The 20,133-nt window shown below is 44.7% G+C and overlaps 1 protein-coding gene across 4 annotated transcripts in view; it reads left to right on the top strand.

Annotated features, from left to right (window-relative positions):
* Window positions 1–20,133, top strand: part of PHACTR2 (phosphatase and actin regulator 2) — a 174,071-nt gene that overhangs the window by 129,277 nt on the left and 24,661 nt on the right. For 3 of the 4 annotated variants that reach the window (XM_064169165.1, XM_064169168.1, XM_064169167.1), the window contains exons 4-8: window positions 387–545; window positions 8,837–9,073; window positions 13,407–13,956; window positions 16,260–16,462; window positions 18,713–18,869. In XM_064169165.1, coding sequence (XP_064025235.1) covers window positions 387–545; window positions 8,837–9,073; window positions 13,407–13,956; window positions 16,260–16,462; window positions 18,713–18,869 — 1,306 coding nt within the window. The remainder of the gene's footprint in view (window positions 1–386; window positions 546–8,836; window positions 9,074–13,406; window positions 13,957–16,259; window positions 16,463–18,712; window positions 18,870–20,133) is intronic. The other variant, XM_064169166.1, reaches the window with a different exon arrangement.

Genomic DNA, 20,133 nt, shown 5'->3' with positions numbered 1-20,133 from the left:
CTGCAACTCTGTCTCCTAATTGCCCAGATTGAGGGCATGTTGGAACGTGTTAACAGCTCATTGTGGTCCATATACACATTACTTTGCTATGTAAACCAAGATGCAGAGAGGAAAAGAATCAGATGCCAATGTTTACAGACATGAAGCTGGACTTGAAAACCAGAGTGCACTTCCAGGTCTGCTACTTCAGAGGTGTCCACCCAAGGAATGTAAAATTCTTTACAGAGTTACTTTTCAGAGCAGATCTGCAGCCTGATGTTTCACATTTCAGTAAGTCTTTCCCCTTTGCTTCCATGAAAACTTGAAAGCAGAGGGCTGCTGTGTGTTGTCAATAGGTGCTAAGGAAGCAGTTGAACTAGGCAATAGCTTTTTCATTTGCATTTCAGATGGTGATGTAACAGTAAATTTTGAAAGCTCAAATGGACACACCATAGCCATTGGTGAAGAAGCTATACAAGAGGAAAATGTGGCAAAAGCCAGTGGAGATAATGGGACTTCAGCAGAGAAAACATCAGCACTGGAAGGAAAGAAAGAAGATCATAAAGGTAAATGAACACATTCTTCATAAACTGTGTTTTACCTACTGAAAACATTAACACGTTCTTCCATTAGCATCAACCATGCTGTGAGTTCTGTTCTGCCACAAGTGTCCTAGCAGAACCTGCCAAGAAGATCAGGCTGGTGAAACATCAGTATTTCATCTCTGGTTGGCATGCCTTTTACTGTGGACATTGTAAGGCCATAAAAGGAGCATGGTCTGAGTGTGAAAATGCGTGGAGCGCTGCTCAGTTTCCAGATTCAGTGTGAGCCTTTCCTTGTAGCCATGGGCAAGCTTTGATTTCAGGTTTCCCTTTTGTGAAAATAACAAACAAACACTTAAGTGCCTATGCATCACCTTGCAGTGTCGCTGTAAAAGTGGCTCAGGGATTGAAGGTTGGTGTTAAGCCACTTAAAACCCACATGGTTTTGAATGTGACTGGTTCCTATGGGTTGTCATTAAATCTTAAACACTTGCAGTCCAGTTCTTCAGAAGTACTCAAGGGACTATAACACTACTGCAAACTGAACCTAAGTCACTGATGGAAAATGTGCTTTGTCACCACAGGGTTTTCTATAGTTGAATTGCAATCAGTACTGCTAAATATTTAGTTGTTGCAGAGCCCATATTATTTTTGTTGCCTTTGCTCAGATCTACCTTGATAACAAGAGTTTCACTGAGTAAAGGTGAGTGTGGAATCACAGGACTTTGAGCAGTTTTCTTTCTCTAGCCTTTTGAATAATGCTTTCATTGTTTTCCCTGTAAAAAAAGAAGTGTTCTTAAATCCTCTTCCACTTAACTGGATATTCCTAGAAGAAAAGCAAGGATACAGAAGATCAAGGATTTTATCCTTGTTAGACTGAGCATCCTTTTTGGTGTCTTCTGGTAACCTCTACCTAGGGATGAACGAGCCTCTAGAGGTTGAGAGGGTCAGTTTGGCTAACATAAGAATCTGAATTCTTCTCTGAGCTGTGTAAATCAACTTGACTATGTAAAAAGTGACTGAATGTCCAAGGAGAGCTGCCCTTCTTATGAGATTTCTGGCACTTCCTGTCTCCCAACAAGACAAATGTAAGATTAGCCTTTCTCCTGACAGTGAAATATGTCCATCTTTTGCTGCCAACTAGAACCAGATGTGTCTTCAATGAGGGGAAAAGAGTTGTAAAAGCTGTGGAAAACTCCTTTAAAATGGTTCAGGTTAACTTTGGGGTTAGATCCAACCACTACCTATTTTATACATCCCTAAACTGGATGCCTTCCCAGCCTGCTGGAACTGCCAGCTCTTGGGAGATTCCTAAGGTACAGGTTTTTTGTAGAAGCACCTATTTCTAACTATGTTGAAATCCCCTCCAGCTGACTTTGCAGAACTCCAGCAAAGCAGAAAAGGTTCAATATCTATTTCAAACACATTTTGTTACACTCTGCACTCCCTATATATTGTGTTGACCTTACAGGGAGAAACTGAAAGTGATTGCTGTAGACTCAGTACAGAAGAATATATAGCTAGGATGAATTAGGGAGGAGAACAAAAAATGAGCAAAGAGTATTCTAGGCTTCATAGAATGTCAGTATGACCATACAGAAGATACAAAGCACTTCAAATACTTCCCTCTTACATTGAAACATGAAGTTCTCCAATGTGTAAATACCTTGAACCCCCTGAGAAGGAGCAAGATAGATTCATTGCCAAGAATAGGTGTTAAGGGTCAGTTCAGCAGTGTTTTTAACACTACAAATCCAGTACAAATCACCAGATACACTTTGTAAATACACTTCAGTTACTGTCTACCTTTATAGTACATTAAGCAAGGAGGTGAGCCAGTCTGCTGAACTTGTGGAAGTGTAAGGCCCACTGTGTCTCCCAGATGCATCTCACCTTGGTGTTTTTTTAATGGCAGATGCAGTAGGTATGCATTACACCCACACCCACTGGCAGAGCAAGGAATTAACAACCAGAGAGTAGATGTTTGCTCACCTTTACAGAGATGAGGCAGGAATACCTGGCTTATTGGCATCTGCTCAGACCATAAAACATGCTGGTGTTTCAGATCACAGCCCTCCATCATGAGAACAGAGACATGTGGAGTGAATACTCAATGGACAGTCAGGATGCTAGCAGTTCATCTTTAGTGATGCTACTGTTAGGCTTTACAGAGCCCTGAACTTCTATTTGTAAATCTTGAAGGAAGTTCTATGCACTTTCCATGTTTATAGAACCTGAAGACAGGATTAATTCCTGCTGTTCAGTAGCACAATGTGCTGCTGTTTAAACTCTGGCTGGTATAGGCTGGATGTTAGAAGGAATTTCTTGCCTGAGAGAGTGATTGGCATTGGAATGGGCTGCCCAGGGAGGTGGTGGAGTCACCATCACTGGAGGTGTTCAAGAAAGGACTGGATGAGGCACTTAGTGCCATGGTCTAGTTAACTGGCTAGGGCTGGGTGCTAGGTTGGACTGGATGATCTTGGAGGTCTCTTCCAACCTGGTTGATTCTATGATCTCAGGCCCTGAAAGTTCTGAAATGATTTTAAAATGCTTTTATGAAATGGTGGCAGACTTTACTTGCTCACTCGTTCCAGTAGATCTTGAAAATGGCCTTCTATTATAAATGTGATGATGACTGCTGCTTAGAAAGAGTAAGTGATACAGGCACACTGTGATGATATGGTGAGAGTTGACAGCAATGTGTGGTAGAATGTGAAATGTTTTAGGAATTGAAAGAAGTTAAAGGTAAAAAGTTGTTCTCACCTGAGCCATAGAAGTACAGTACCAGCAGGGCAAACATCCTTCAGTGGAGGAAGCAGTTTGTAGTCCTGTTTCTGAAGGACTTTGTGAGATACATGCACATCATGTTTTTTCCCCACAGGATAACTCTAATAGAAGAGCTGGCAAAAGTTTCAGGTCTTCATATGTTTTTTCTGCTCTTCCTAAATCTGCTACTGAATTTAGTTGTTTCTTTTTCTCATGAGTAATCCAAACCAAAGAAGGTTGGAGGGACTGGCTCTGGTCCTCTAAGCATGTGTTGTTGCTCACCAGCACTAGTTTGTCTATGAGGAATGTTCTTCAAAGTTAGATTTTATAGGTTCATTTTCTAAGAGGTCTTTGCTTTGTTTTCCTAAAGTGGAACAAACCCACCTTAATTTTCCAGTGTGCCAGACAAGAGCCTTCTTTCTCACAGAAGATCAATCCTGCAAAGTACTCACTGAGAGTCAAGGCAGACTTTCTTCCCTCTTCTTGTCAAGGTGACTTCCTCCACTCCTCAGCTCTTTAGATCATCGATGTGAGTTGGGCTTTCATTTTGCTGCCTGACTCCCAAAGAGTCTCTCGCTCCAGCTGAGTTATTTGCTGGCTAAACCCAGTTCTTCTAAGAATAGTACATCTTCAATTCATCACCTGAACTATGTAAATGAGACTGAATCCAATAGTCTTAAAAGGAAAGCTACTGTAAATAAAGCTGCATTTGGGCAGAGCTTGTCCACTAAGTCAAGACAGGCTGGCTCATGCTAGTAGGCTGACATGAGAGACACAGGCTTTCACCCACAAAAGTTGAGTGGCAGAGGAAAACTGATTTTCAGAGCTGCTATTTTCCTTTTTTTTTTCCTTTTAAAGGAAAGATATAGCAATGTGGCTCCAGAAATAATATTTTAGATCATGATTTTAATGAACTGACCTTTGAATTATTTGAGCACACCTATATAGAAAGCCTAAGGAAATGTTGAAACCTACATGCCTTTCACTCTCCATTAGACCAAGAGATGGTAAAAGAATGCAATGACAGCAAAGATGGTTCAGGTATTTGCTTTTCATTTAGCAGCTTGCTTTTTCTTCTGAAGTTGGACAATTAAAAATGTAAAATTACTATCAGTGGTTGGATTTTTTCTTCCTGCTTTATCACCTAAACATGGTTGCTTTAGGTCAGATGTTACACCTGTCCCTTTCTCCTCTCTCCTGTTTTCTCTTGCACGTGGTGCTGTTGAAATCATAAAGTAAGATCTGGAAGTCTGCAGATGTACAGATCTGCTCATCTGTCTTCAGGAAAGATGGATTCAAAACTGCAGAGAGAGCTGCAAAGAGCATTGTGAGACAGCTGTTCTTGTTTAGCCTAGCAAAACAGAGCCTGAGTGCATTTCATGAATGCAACAAGTTGATACTCATCCAGGAGAGGGCATGGCTAAAGGACAATGCTGGCACAAGTAGAAAGGAGTAAACAGTGGCTTGAAATACATTCAGATTAGAAATTAAAGTAAGCCTTCTGACCATTAGAATGGGTCTTTCATTGAATAGAATTTTAGTAGAAATAGAAGGCACAAAAAAATGGAGCTGATTAAAATTTATAAAAGGATTTGTATGGTTTGACCACCTGCATCAGCACAGTCAATGAGTCTAAAAAAAACCAGACAAAGGACACTTTTGTCTTGCCCTGCATCCCATGTTTTTAAATGTTGGCTTCCTGAGTTTTGGTTAATCAAAACACAGCACTCTGCATAGGCTGCAATGGAAATGAATGATTCTCAAAACTCTGACTTGAGTTTCGTTTTGCACTCCTGCAAAAGACAACAAATCCTGTGTTATTTCCAACTTCCCCTTTACACAGAGCTATTTCACTGCTTCGTGCTCATCTTCCAGGAGAAGGCAGCTTTGCACTCGGTGTAGGTGATGCTGTCTGCTGCAGCGCTGCTGGTCTGCCGTGAGCTGACTTCATGTCACTGCTTTAGCTGTGCAAACAGAAATACCAGTACTAAATGACAAAACCCTGGCTAGAAAAGCTTTCACCAAAGTTCCTTAGAAATACACAGAAGTTAACAAAAGCAAAAAAAGGTTAATGTATTATACAGCCCAATCATGTGGTGGAGTCACCAGCCTGGAGGTGTTGAAGAAAAGCCTGGATGAGGCACTTAGTGCCATGGTCTGGTTGACTGGCTAGGGCTGGGTGCTAGGTTGGACTGGCTGATCTTGGAGGTCTCTTCCAACCTGGTTGATTCTATGATTCTGAAACCATGTCCAGGATTTTCATAGATCCATTTGATCCAGAGCTTGCAAAAAGTCTCACATTTAGCCTCCAAAAAGGTAATCTGATTTTCCAGTGCATATGGCACACTGACATCTTTCTGAAGGGTTTTGAGGCTTGAGGTCTCCCTACAAGAGCTGTTGTGTACTCAGTGCTCTGTAACCGTGGATGTTTTTAAGATGATTACATGAGAACTTTCCTGAGAGTCTGGCCCCAGTTTCTGGAAACTGATGTCTTGGAAATCTGGCCTTTGGAAAATGTATTCTAAACATAAACATATTATTGTTCCAAAAGCTTAGTGAGACACTGCTTTGCTTTCCTCTTTAAAGGGTATTTTATAAGTGGATTGCTTTTACAGCAGGTGGCTTGATCAAAAGCAGTGAATAAAACATTCCTCTCTGATGGTCTTTTGGAGACCTTCTGTTAAAAGCTCAGTCTGTGATGAACAGATGTCTACATTAAGAAAAACAATAACAGTAAAAATATGTGGCAACAGGTAGCGACATACCCGAGGGATTGGTTTAAATAGGTGGGCAGAAGCCAACGGGATGAGATTGAACAAGGCCAAGTGCAGGGTTTTGCACTTTGGCCACAACAACCCCAAGCAGCACTACAGGCTGGGGACAGAGTGGCTGAGAGCAGCCAGGGAGAAAGGGACCTGGGGGTACTGATAGATAGTAGGCTGAAGATGAGCCAGCAGTGTGCCCAGGTGGCCAAGAGAGCCAATGGCATCCTGGCCTGCATCAGGAACAGTGTGGCCAGTAGGACAAGGGAGGTTATTCTTCCCCTGTACTCAGCACTGGTCAGGCCACACCTTGAGTACTGTGTCCAGTTCTGGGCCCCTCAATTCGGGAGAGATGTTGAGGTGCTGGAAGGTGTCCAGAGAAGGGCAACAAAGCTGGTGAGGGGCCTGGAGCACAAACCCTATGAGAGGCTGAGGGAGCTGGGGGTGTTTAGCCTGGAGAAGAGGAGGCTCAGGGCTGACCTCATTGCTGTCTACAACTACCTGAAGGGAGGCTGTAGCCAGGTGGGGGTTGGCCTTTTGTGCCAGGCAAGCAGCAACAGAACAAGGGGACACAGTCTCAAGTTGTGCCAGGGGAAGTCTAGGCTGGATGTTAGGAGAAAGTTGTTGTCAGAGAGAGTGATTGGCATTGGAATGGGCTGCCCAGGGAGGTGGTGGAGTCACCGTCCCTGGAGGTGTTGGAGAAAAGCCTGGCTGAGGCACTTAGTGCCATGGTCTGGTTGACTGGCTAGGGCTGGGTGCTAGGTTGGACTGGCTGATCTTGGAGGTCTCTTCCAACCTGCTTGATTCTATTATTCTATGAATAAATAGATGGGTCTGAACTGATTTAGATATCTCCATGTTTTGGCAAAACATGCAAAAGAAGGAGCAGATATCATAGAATCAACCAAGTTGGAGGAGACCTTCAAGATCATCCAGTCCAACCTGAAGACCATGAGGCAGAATCATGACATTTACAGACATCAGACCATCCCTCTTCCTGATCAAGATCAAGCCACTGCTTCCATTATTAGTTATTCATGTTACTACAGTACTTATTTATATACAAACAATGTTTTTTCTCTACTAATACAACTGGAAACAAAACATGGGTGATGGTATATAAGTACACAACTTCTGAATTATTTCTTCTTAATAAATACAATTCTACCATGCTAGGACCCATCAGTTAAACTCAGAACAAAGAATTGCTTATACTTAAATTTCTTCCTGGTTATTATGTCCTTCAAGGGTCTTCACAATGCAAAATCTGATCTTTTCTTGCCCTGTCTGTTACTAATGGAATGAATATTTTTTTTAATGTCCTGCCTTTTCAGAATTAAATCAGGGTTTCAACTTTGAATGAAGGTAGGTAGAATTTCACACTATAAAAGAGGAGACCAAACTGTAACAAATATGTATGCTTCTTTCTTCTTTTCACATTCTTTTCTTGGAAAACAGAGGCAGTACAAGAATTTGTGTTCCAAAGAATCTGTTTGAAAGCTGTGAGAGGTTGCTAGACAATGGTTCTTGCAAAACCATAGCAAAAACTTTTTAGTCTACAATAGGCTGGAAATAAAGGAGGAAGACAGGGGTCAGTTACCTCTCTTCATGAGCTGAAGGAATTATCTGTGCATGTTGCTTTTAATAACTGCAGGTGATGTAGTTGGTTCATGTTCACATGCCTTAGGCTAGAGGTTGAAAAAAGCTTTGTTTGTGAGATGAAGAACATCATTGTCCAACACATTATTTGTTTTTCATCTGCTAATCTTGAAATGAAAAGATGCTGCTTGACTCCTGGGAATCTTTTACACAGGAAGGAGAGCTGGGAACAGCCATTTAAGATGTGTAAAAATGAGGTTCTAGTAAGAATATACTCCAAGAAACTAATTGATTACCTCTTGAGTGATAAAAGAGACTGTTAAAAGTCCTGCTTACCTTTCTTTGATTTGCAGAGCACACAAACCAGGTCTCCTTTAGATGAAATTAAGCCAGTAGAGCATTTAGGAACTTATGCTTCTACACTACTGGGCATACAATCTACAGAACTAGTCTGAAGCTTATCCAAAATCAATTCTCCTGAAATGCATATTGTGGACATTGGATCCTCAGTGCTGCCTTTTTCAATCTGCAGAGCAATTCCCATTGCATGGCACAACATAGATACAGCCAGTCCTGTAATGGTACCCAAGGATCTTGCAGGAGAGGAGACCATTCCTGTGGCAAATGATACCCTATGTGATTTAGCATCCTCTCCTTCTGAAGAGTAGAAATACCCTGGGAGAGATGCCCAAAATAAAGTTGCTTTGAGCAAGCACTTTGCATCTTAGGAGGGTTGCTTCAGAGGAAGATTTCATCTGCACAGCCATATTTGAACCTGTGGCTGAGAGAACAGCCCTATTCACGTTCAGATTCCTGTTAATCTTAGTTTCTAGCTTGTTGATTTCAGAGGGCTGGAATGAAGCCAAGGTAATTTGTTAGAAGAGTAAACAGCATATTCCTTGCTCAGTTTGCAACCATAAGTTGAGGATGCTGAATATTAAGGATGACCCTTGGGGGTCTAGAATAGGAAAGAATGAGAGCAAAAAATCTTCTGTGAGAAGTACTTGAAAAGGGACAAATGATATTTTTTTTCCTGAGGTAATACTTCAGTGAGAGGCAGAAGATGAAGTCACTCTTGATTCCCAGGAGCTCAAGCAGCAGAAAGTGGTCACTGTTGTCAGGCTTGCTGTTGAATATATGTGGCATATGTCTGTGTCAGTTGGCTTCTGTTCACTTTCTTATCCATAGAGAGCACTACTGACCACTGCCCAGAAATGCCAGCATCTCATGCTCCACCACTACCCAAGCCTAAGCCTAAGCCTAAAAAAGCTCCTCTACCACCAAAAAATGCTATTGCTGCTTCCACCACCACCAGCTGTAAGAGTAACGAAGCACCTCATACTAAAAAAAAGGGGAAGGCTCCTGCTAAGCAGCCTCCTCTCCCACCGCCCAAGCCAACAAGTCACAGTGCGAGCCGAGAAGCTGGTGAGTACTGCACAGGCAGTGCCAGTTACAGTGGGTGCATGTGCATGGGGGTGCTTGGCTTGCCTTGCCTTTAGGAGAACATCTGCATTTGTAGTGTGAGTGAAGAGCATGCCACAGGGCTTTTTAGCCAGCTTCTTGGTGAGCTCTGGTTCTGCTGTCTGCAAACACCACAGGCCATGCACAAATCACTTTGCTGTTTAATGAACACGTGCACAACACCAAGCATAGCTGTGGGAGTTTAAGGCTTACTGGAAAACTCCAGTGAGAGAAATTGGTGCTTGCCTGGAAGTTCTGTGCAGAATCTGAATGAGCAGGTGTGGTAGTTTGGGAGGGGGGCTAAGTTCCCTTAAGAAAACTACAAAGCCCTGTCCCAGGGGATGGACCTGGTGGTCCCAGCATCCTGTAACGTTGCTGGGATTCTATGATTCTGTGAATCTGAACTGATTTAGATATCTCCATGTTTTGGCAAAAGATGCAAAAGGAGGAGCAGATATCATAGAATCAACCAAGTTGGAAGAGACCTTCAAGGTCATCCAGTCCAACCTGAAGACCATGAGGCAGAATCGTGACATTTACAGACATCAAACCATCCCTCTTCCTGATCAAGATCAAGCCACTGCTTCCATTATTAGTTATTCGTGTTACTACAGTACTTATTTATATACAAATGATGTATATATGTGGCATTGATTCCACTGTGGTGGTTTGGGCCATAACCCACCCCCCCCCACTTTTGGAAATGCCCCAGCTAACTCAGATGTACTCTGGGAATATAAATGAAGCTATTTATTTACAGCTAGCACAATATACAAGCAGATATTTACAGTATATACAGTTATAGACAGAAATAGACAAAGGATAAACAATACAGAAGCACAACTCCCCTCCCAGAAACCTGAGTCCCCAGGAGGGGTTCTCAACCACCTCAGCACCTCCCCCTGCCCCTCTCAACCTTACCCCAATCTTGAGAAAGAATAGAGGTGCAGCCAAGAGGTTAAGAAGGAAGGTTAGTGGCAGTGAGGTTAAGCAGATGTGGCTCGGTCTGAAGGCAAAAGCAAAGTGAGAGACAAAGTGGAGAATGTTATCTAATGTTTTCTTCTTGTTCCCAGACTTCTCAGCGAGACTGATGAGGGAAGGAGACACAACCATGTTTTCCTTTTTCAGCCAATTATCTAGTTCTTTTCACCAAAACATTCCAGCCTGCTTCAAACTAGCACATCCGCTTCCCCTTGTCACAGCTTATAAGGCAGTGCCTGGCTGATACCACTCTCTTCTCCCTGCCTCTCCTCCCTCCACTTCTCTCTGCAGGAAGAGCAGCAGCCCACCTTATCTCATGGTTTGTGCTGGGGAGATGGCTTCTTGCTACGAAGGGGCTAGTTGAAATCTGAGTTTGGGCTGAAATGCAATGAGGCTGATTCAAAAGTTATTAAGTAATTTATTAGTAGACACAAAGATAATTCCCCCAAAACTTATTTACAGCTATCCAGACAAGTTCTTGGATGCAGTTAGCAGAACTATTTTACAGAATGTCTCTCTACAGTGGAATACTTGAGTGCTGTGTTCAGTTCTGGGCCCCCCAGTTTAGAAGGGACGTTGAGATGCTTGAGCGTGTCCAGAGAAGGGCAACGAGGCTGGGGAGAGGCCTGAACAAGAGACATGACAGAAAATTGTCAGCCAGCCCAGGAAAAAGCAACAATAGCAACAGCACTTTTGGACATTTCCTCAGCATCAGCTATAGTCTGGCTGTATTATGCTGGAGTTCCCAAGTGCAAGCGTGTGACTGGTTCTGCTGACCTCCAGCCTGTGTTGCAGCGGATCAAAACCAGGGCCCTTGCTACCATTCACTTGCTCAGTAAGGTTCCTGCTAAATAATACGCAGGTTGGAGCCACCATCTTCTTCCCACTGCAGTTATGAACTGCTGCCTGTGCCATTTCTTTGCTTCCCCTTGATTTGCTGGTGAGTGAAGTCAGTGATTTGTAGTTGCTGTGGATGATTAATCAGTAGGTTTGGTCCGGTGCCCGTTAGAGTCACCTTGCGGCACAAAGAGGCACCATAATCTGCCTGATTTCTGTGGACTTTGCCAGAGGCACTGAAAGCCTCGTGGGACTCTCCCTGTTTATAAACCCTATCACTCAGACTCAGAAGAGAGTGGTATCATGTGTCTTTTGAATTATTTTCCATCTTCTTTGAGACTGAGAACAGTCTCACTGTGAAAGCTGTTTTTATCTCGTGAACTTATTGTGTCCAGTATCTTTTTGTCAGTTCTCTCCTAATCTGCTGGGGTTTTGGGTTTATTTAAATGCTTCTAAGTAAAGTAGACCTTTCAGCAGATTTCTGTTACAGCTGTCTCTTTCCCTTGGTAAGCTTAGCCACAAGGCTGCTTGCTGTGTAGCTTCAGAATGCTTTCGTTTGTTCTCTGGAGGTTAGTGCCTCTTTACTATGGCAGAAGCTTTAGAGTTGGATGTATTGTGATGAAAAGATCTGAAACGTAAGGTGGTTGTCATTTTTATTGCTTTTTAAATGAAAGAAGTTTGAAGCTCCCAGTCTGGATGATGAGTGCATCAACACATCAATCAGAAATGTGGCTGGAATGCACATGGGCATGCAGGCTAGCTGAAATCTTTTGCAGACTTGGTCATTATACCTAAAATGCTTCCGTATGGTAAGTATCACAGGATTAAATGGCAGCTTGCACATCTAGCATCACAACCTTGTTTCACTGTGGTTTGGAAGGCTATCTGGGCTGCTTACTGATAAGAGGGCATCGAGTCAGTCATCAGCAAGTTCGCAGATGACACCAAGCTGGGGGCAGATGTGACTGGGTTGGAGGGCAGAAGGGCTCTGCAGCGGGACCTTGACCGCCTCGACAGATGGGCAGAGCCCAAGGGGATGGCTTCAATAGCTCCAAGTGCAGGGTGCTGCACTTTGGCCACAGCAACCCCATGCAGAGATATAGGCTGGGGTTGGAGTGGCTGGAGAGCAGCCAGACAGAGAGGGATCTGGGGGTGCTGATTGATACCCGCCTGAACATGAGCCAGCAGTGTGCCCAGGTGGCCAAGAGAGCCAGTGGCATCCTGGCCTGCATCAGCAATGGTGTGGCCAGCAGGAGCAGGGAGGTCATTCTGCCCCTGTACTCTGCCCTGGTTAGACCACACCTTGAGTGCTGTGTCCAGTTCTGGGCCCCCCAGTTTAGGAGGGACATTGAGATGCTTGAGCGTGTCCAGAGAAGGGCAACGAGGCTGGGGAGTGGCCTTGAGCACAGCCCTACGTGGAGAGGCTGAGGGAGCTGGGATTGGTTAGCCTGGAGAAGAGGAGGCTCAGGGGAGACCTTATTGCTGTCTGCAACTACCTGAGGGGAGGTTGTGGCCAGGAGGAGGTTGCTCTCTTCTCTCAGGTGGCCAGCACCAGAACAAGAGGACGCAGCCTCAAGCTGCGCCAGGGGAGATTTAGGCTGGAGGTGAGGAGAAAGTTCTTCACTGAGAGAGTCATTGGACACTGGAATGGGCTGCCCGGGGAGGTGGTGGAGTCGCCGTCCCTGGAGCTGTTCAAGGCAGGATTGGACGTGGCACTTGGTGCCATGGTCTAGCCTTGAGCTCTGTGGTAAAGGGTTGGACTTGATGATCTGTGAGGTCTCTTCCAACCTTGGTGATACTGTGTGAAGACAAAGACTTGTAGTACATACAGGATGCCTTGAATGCTTCCTGTCTTCTGGAGGTTGTTTGTGCAGAGTCAGGTCAGTGGTTTCTGCCTGTTTCGTGAACATACCCAGCTGGACTTGAAAGTGCATCTTGTTTTGCTGTCCCTCTGCTGCTTGCCATTAACTAAGAACAAACCACTTGCAGTAACACCTTGAAAGGTCCTTGACTGATAACTGTAATGGTCGTTGAAAAGCACAAGGAAAATCATGGAGTTCTCCTAGTGCTCAGGTCAAAAGTTCACATAATAGAAAAGGTCAAGTAGCTTCCTCTGTCTGGTAGCTTTTTTTTCTTTAAACAGGGCACTAAACACATTTGGGGTAAGCAGTGGACTTTTGAGATGATGTTGGGGCAAACCATAATGGGCCAGTGCAGAAGGCTAGAATCAAACTCTCACTTGTTTGTCAAGTTGGTGTCCTCCACTGTTCTTGGGTGTTTCAGTTTTTTCCACCTCAAATGTGACTTTTGTACTGCAACCTTTACTTGCCTCAAGCATTTAAATGAAGTATCTAAATGGAATTACCTAGTGCTACCTTTTCATTTTTTAAATAGCAGCACACATTAGCTGTGCAGAAAGAATGGCTCAAAAATCTTACAGTGGCAAGACTGTAAAATGTTTTCTCTTTTCTTGTTTCAGCTAGTTCCTCTCATGTGAAAAAAACACCAGTCTCCAAGTCTTCTTCATCCCCATGCCCTTCGTCCACATCATCTCAGCCCAAAGCCTCCAAGGAGACTTCCAGCAAATCAAGCACATCAGGGACTTCCAGGGGCAAGAAAAAGCCTGGGAAACAGTCAGCCCCACGAACAGCGCCAGATGGGGCTGCCTCTTCCCCCTCAGGTGCCACAACCAGCAGGTTGGAAGTGAAGGCAGAAAAATCTGAGCCTGAGCAACCTTCCGTAGTAGTTTCCGAAACGGAGGATGCAGAGCAAGCAGGGAAGCTCATTGTCCCCCCGCCTCCCACTGCTGCCCCTCCTCCACCTCCACTCCCACCTCCTTTTCCTACTGCACTTGTTCAGCAGACTATCTCCTCAGATGCCCAAGCTGTGTCAGACAGCTGTGTGGGAGGGCTGGCAGTCTCTGGATCAGATACTAAACCTCTTCTCTGGACTGAACATGGCACAAATGGGGACCTAAGCAGTGCAGCCCTAGACAGCAGTCGGGATGCTAGTGGAGAAGACACAGAAAGGTAAGAGGGTATGTCTGTCCTAGAATCATAGGATCATAGAATCACCCAGGCTGGAAGAGACCTCCAAGATCAGCCAGTCCAACCTAGCAGCCAGCCCTAGCCAGTCAACTAGACCATGGCACCAAGTGCCTCATCCAGGCTTTTCTTGAACACCTCCAGGGACGGTGCCTCCACCACCTCCCTGGGCAGCCCATTCCAATGCCAATCACTCTCTCTGCCAACAACTTCCTCCTAACATCCAGCCTAGACCTACCCTGGCACAACTTGAGACTGTGTCCCCTTGTTCTATTGCTGGTTGCCACCTGGCTACAATGTCCCTTCAGGTAGTTGTAGACAGCAGTGAGGTCACCCCTGAGCCTCCTGTTCTCCAGGTGAGTGGTAAGACCCACAGCCAAGGAAGCCACATTTCTCTGTGTAAGAAACACTGCAGGCACATAAGAATCTCCTCTCTTTCTTCTACTCACTTGTAATAGTTTGTGTTGCATCCCAGTACAATTTATTCCTTGCCAATGCTTTTGACTCATAACCTGCCTCCTGTGTTATGACACTTAATGTCACCACTGTAGTACCTAGCAACACTTCTACTTCTTTCTCGTAAAGGCAAACAAGAAATTATGCTGAATTCCAAGGGGAGGTTATCTTTCCTCTTCCATGGATATTAAATATCTCACTGCTGAAGCTCTCAATTCAGTAGCTGAACTGACTTGCACACTTGAAAGTGGCAGTTTCGGGCTTCCATTAGTAGGTGCTTGGTCTGTCAGTGCCTAATAGCTTGCCCAAATCTCAGATACTACAAAATCCAGTCAAGGGAAAGGTTATAATTACATTTTTTAATCAAAATAGGTGGCAACAGCAAAGAAGCTGCCCTATTAATCTGTCTTTTCCTTGCCGTGAGAACCAGCAGCATCTTTCATAACAACCCAAAAGGATTTAGTCTAGGTGCCAGCAGCCTAGAGACTTGCTGGCTGGTCCATCTGTGCCAGCATTACATTCCTGTGCTGCTTCTCCCCGTGCTCTACCCTTCCTTTGCATAAAGGTTTTCCCAAGGCAAAGGGCACTCTGCTGCTGCTATCCATGTTCACCAGCGATGAATGTTCTAGTCTCAGCAGCAGTAAAACTGCATTTACAATACACAAAGTTAGGCTTCAGGAAAGAGCAGGAAGCTTTGCACTCCTGTGTGCTCTCTGACCTGCTCCTCTCACCCCCAAATTTATGAACATAGCAGTATCTCTGTGGTAAAGGGATGGACTTGATGATCTGTGAGGTCTCTTCCAACCCTGATGATACTGTGATATTAAGATTGGAAAAGACCTCTGAGATCATCAAGTCCAACTGTCAGTCCAACACCACCATGCCCACTAAACCATATCCCAAAGTGCCATGTCTACATGTCTTTTGAACACCTTTAGGGACGGTGACTTCATCACTTCCCTGAGCAGCTTATTCCAAAGCTTATCCCGTGGTTAAAAGTCTTCAGGCAAGTTTTTAACACCAGCCTAAAGAAACCAAAAGCTGTTGATAAATGTGGAACAGAAATGTGCTGACACCTGGACTTTGTGCCCTAACTCTATCTTCATATTTGCTGAAGCAGCTCTGATACTTCAGTTTTTCTCTTCTTAGTAGCTTTTTTGTGCTTTTGTTTCTGTCCCACAAGAAACAAAAAAGCATTAGGCCATTACTCTAGAGACTTTGCAGCACGTCGTTCCAGATTGCTTCCATCATTTGTCCTGGCACACGTGCATGGACCTGTACACATCCATGTACTGTATGTATGTCTGACATCTTCCTCAGGAGAGGCTGAGGCAGCTGGGTCTCTTTAGCTTGGAGAAGAGGCCTGAGGGGTGACCTCATTAATATGACCATTATAAATACAAAAAGGGTGAGTGCCAAGAGGATGGAGCCAGGCCCTTCTTGGTGATGCCCAACAACAGGACATGGGGCAGTGGGGGGAAGTTGAGGCATAGGAAGTTCCATGGAAACACAAGGAAGAATTTTTTCACTGCGAGGGTGCCAGAACACTGGAACAGGCTGCCCAGGAGGGTTGTGCAGTCTCCCTCTCTGGAGATATTCAAGACCTGCCTGGATGCATTGCTGTGTGATCTGGTCTAGGTATCCTGCTCTGGCAGGGGGCCTGGACTGGATGATCTTTCAAGGTCCCTTCCAGCCCCTACCACTCTGTGATTCTATAAGTTAGTTTGAATAACAGAACTTCCATTTTCATACTTGCTCGTACAGTCTGTTTTCCACTTGTGCTCTGTACTGCTTGCATCAATGTCACACTGTGTCTGCTTATGAATTAACAGCCTGGCTGCCAAAGAAGATCAGGAAGTGGAGGCACCTGACCAGGTGCTCTCTGAACCAGTGGAGGAGGCTCCTGATGCTGCTGCCCCCCATGAGAGTGAAAGCAGCAGAGACAGCCACAGCAGTGACTCGGACTCAGATGGGCCAATACTGTACACAGATGATGACGATGACGACGACGATGATGATAATGCAAGTGCTGAAAGTAAGCATTCTTCTGAGAAGTTGCAGGCTACCTTTTCCACACTGCTTTGTGTGAATGTGCCTGATCCATGCTAACACGAGGCAGAGAGAGGTAGGGCTGTACGTGGTAGTTTTAGGTGATTTAGGATTTTACTGCTACTGACGAATGAGTGTTCCACTTCTCTCAGGCAGCTGTGAAACCTTCCACAGCCTGTGCAGTGGGGAAAGCAGTTAAAACCTTGCGTGGATGGAAGTGAAAGTGGGAGATACAGGTTCAGAAGAACATGAAGATGAAACAAGACCTCCATGTTAGGGCATCAGCAAGACACTGATTTGCAATCAGTTGAAATGCACTGGAGATCCTCAGTTTCTTAATGGCAGTAGGCAGCTGTGCTGAACAGCAGAGGAAGCCTATAAGTCAGCAGCTTAACTGTCTGAAAGTCATTTCTTGCTCTCTGATCAGGATGTTTTAAGTATTGGAGCACCTTAGCAGACACAGCAGATCACAGTAGATTATGTTTGAGTTTGCAGCTTTAAAATTTCATCTAGGGTCATCGCTATATCATCTCCCTAATTTGGCAGAAATCCTGCTGCTGCTGAAGGGGGTTGTCCTGCCCACCTTCTGCCTAATCCCTGCTCCCAGCTGTTCATTCTTAGGCCAGTGCTCGTGTTTGTTTTTGCAGCAGTGGCTGATTTTCAGTAGAAGTTGTTCCCTCACCTGAACGGTGCACCTTTGCTGAGGCAAAGGAGGGGGCAGCAACAGGTTATCAGGGGTAGAGGGCAACTCTACATCCACCACCTGCAGGATGGCTTTATGTCAGAATAAGCATTGAACAATGGCTTGAGAGGTGCTTTCTTGTGATCAGTGAAGAAGCATTGAACAATGGCTTGAGAGGTGCTTTCTTGTGATCAGTGAAGAAGGCCTGAACACAAGTGGTGTGTACTGAGAGGTGATGCAGATGAACACAGGGCTTTTTACCTTGGTCTTTGGTGCAACAAAAAGTAAAGTGCCATGTAGCTCAGGAGACTGACATCTTCTGCAGCTCTGTGTTTGTTCTGAATAGGATCCAAAGTGGTAGCAGCCAGAGAACCATGTATTCAGACAGCAGCACAATGTCTTATGCCAAGTGAGCTAGGAACTTGTGGCCAACCTAGGACACTTGTAGCCCTCTGTGGTGATTTGGCCCCAGATGCCTGCCAAAGCTGCTCTATCACTCCCAGTCAAGATAGAAGCAATTTAATAGGATGAAAAGCAAAACAAAGGCCATGTGTGGAAGCAAAAGCAAGCAAAGATGTTACTCTTTCCTTCCCATCAGCAGATGATGTTGAGTCACTCCCAGGAAGCAGAGCTCCAATATGCATAGTGGTTACTCCAGAGCACAGTCACTAACAAATGTCCCCACACTTCCTTCTCTTGCTTAGCTTTTATATCTGAACTGATGCCATGTGGCATGGAATACCCCTTTGGTCATTTTGGGTGAGCTGGCCCAGCTGTGTCCCCTCCCAAGGTCTTGCCCTGCCCACCCTCCAGCATACTCTTGGGATTGGGAAATGTTGGAAAAGTACAGCCCTGATGCTTGGCTCAGCAGTAGCCAAATACCTGGTGTGTTACCAACACTCAACCACAGCACTACATAGCACAGCACTGGAAATGTGCTTTGGGAAGAATTAACTCCAACTCAGCCCAACCTAACCTAATAGACCCTCTTGGTCAGAACATCAAGAGACAAGGGAAGGACTAAATGCCATGGAAAATACCATACTTTCCACAGCTGGCTGAAGCTAATGCTGACAAAAGCCCATAGCCCTTGTTCCTCTTGCAGTTGAAAAAGCACTGTGCAAGAACTAAGTGATATTGGATTGGGAAAGAAATGACAGCATGAGGGAAATGAAGAGCAGGAGACTAAACCGTTTAAGTTTGAAGAAAAAGAGCAACGTGTTGCCAAATATACTAAACAGATAAATAAACCAACTTGTAGTGCATCAGGCTGCAAAGGCTCTTAAGTGAAGATCTGTTATTTTATCCTACCACTTCACAGGTGACAAGTGATGTTTGTAAAACTCGGTTTGGTTGATAGCTGTGTCACCCAAGCCTCTCAGGTTTTCATTGTGAACCGATTTAAAACTATTCTTCTTGTCAGTGTTAATTAAAATTCCTGTCCTACATGCAGGAACAAGGCTGCTTTGGGGATTAAAGTTGTTACTCAGAGTTTGTGTCTGTAACCTAAGTGTGAATGAGCTAAATCTACCCTCCTCCTCCTCCTTTCATCAGGCTCTTTGGCAAGTAAAATTCGTCGCAGGGATACACTTGCTATCAAACTTGGCAACAGACCATCTAAGAAAGAATTAGAAGACAAAAACATCTTGCAGCGTACATCTGAAGAGGAGAGGCAGGAAATCAGACATCAGATTGGAACGAAGCTAGTGAGGTATCAGTCACACGGTAAATGTGGTTTCACTGAGTGGAGGTGGAGGAAGAGAATCAAGAACACTGAGTTCACGCTTTAAATGCAGCCCAGTATGCAGTGCAGGATCTTTGTGGTACAGATGCCTGGGAAACTGGTTTTTATTTCTCTACAAAGCTTTAAAATGTCAACAATGCTTTTTTTGTTCTACAAGAAACAAATCTGAGAGCTTCTGGGGTTTTGAGTGTTTGGTTTTTTTTAAGCAGAGAGTCCATAATAGTCAGTGCCACGGTTCAAGCTTTTTCACAAATGGGTTAGCAAAGACTTGCACCTGGATGTATCTCTTTCAGTTGGGTTAATAATTCCTGACACATACAGCATGCCTGGACATGTTCATCTCTTCTGGCCTTCCCCATTCTCCTCCTGTTCTCTTAACTCCTTCATTATTCATGTGCTGCTTCCAGGAAACAAAGTGGAGGGAATCTGCCTTTGTACATCAGCGTTTAGTGTTTTGCCCTGCCCACCTCTCAGCACATGTTGTTCAGCTTCTATGAGATGTTACATTCTCTTCCCAGACTTGAGAACATTGCACGAAAAAAAGCAGTTTTTAACTTGCATTTTTGCAACCTTAAAAAAAAAACAAACTTCTAAGTGCTCATTTTGGCTTTCATGTTCTCTGAGAATAGACTACAACATGTCTGAATTTGCCCAGACCTGCCCTTATTTCTCCTGTGCTCAAAAATGTTGTCCACACAGACCTGGAGGATGTGCTTATGCCTGAGATCACAGTCAAGTTTGATGCCAGTGCCTTAAAAATGCCTGGCATGGTGGTCAGCACCTGGCAGCATTGAGTTCTGATGGGGAACCTATTTCCACAGCTCAGTCAGGGTTGAGTCAGGTCCCAGCCTGGGACTTCTCACAGCGGAACCTGATTTCGCTGTTGTAAACCTGCCAGTCTTCCCTGCCCAAGCACGGTTTGAATCAAATGGGTTTTATGAGGCTGAATCATAGAATCAACCAGGTTGGAAGAGACCTCCAAGATCAGCCAGTCCAACCTAGCACCCAGCCCTAGCCAGTCAACCAGACCATGGCACTGAGTGCCTCATCCAGGCTTTTCTTGAACACCTCCAGGGACGGTGCCTCCACCACCTCCCTGGGCAGCCCATTCCAATGCCAATCACTCTCTCTGCCAACAACTTCCTCCTAACATCCAGCCTAGACTTCCCCTGGCACAACTTGAGACTGTGTCCCCTTGTTCTGTTGCTGGTTGCCTGGAAGAAGAGACCAA

This window comes from Pogoniulus pusillus, chromosome 31 (genome assembly GCF_015220805.1).
Source record: "Pogoniulus pusillus isolate bPogPus1 chromosome 31, bPogPus1.pri, whole genome shotgun sequence".
In the NCBI taxonomy this organism is placed as follows: domain Eukaryota; kingdom Metazoa; phylum Chordata; class Aves; order Piciformes; family Lybiidae; genus Pogoniulus; species Pogoniulus pusillus.
The sequence above is the reverse complement of the archived record's forward strand: the minus strand, read 5'-3'. Positions and strand labels throughout refer to the sequence as shown.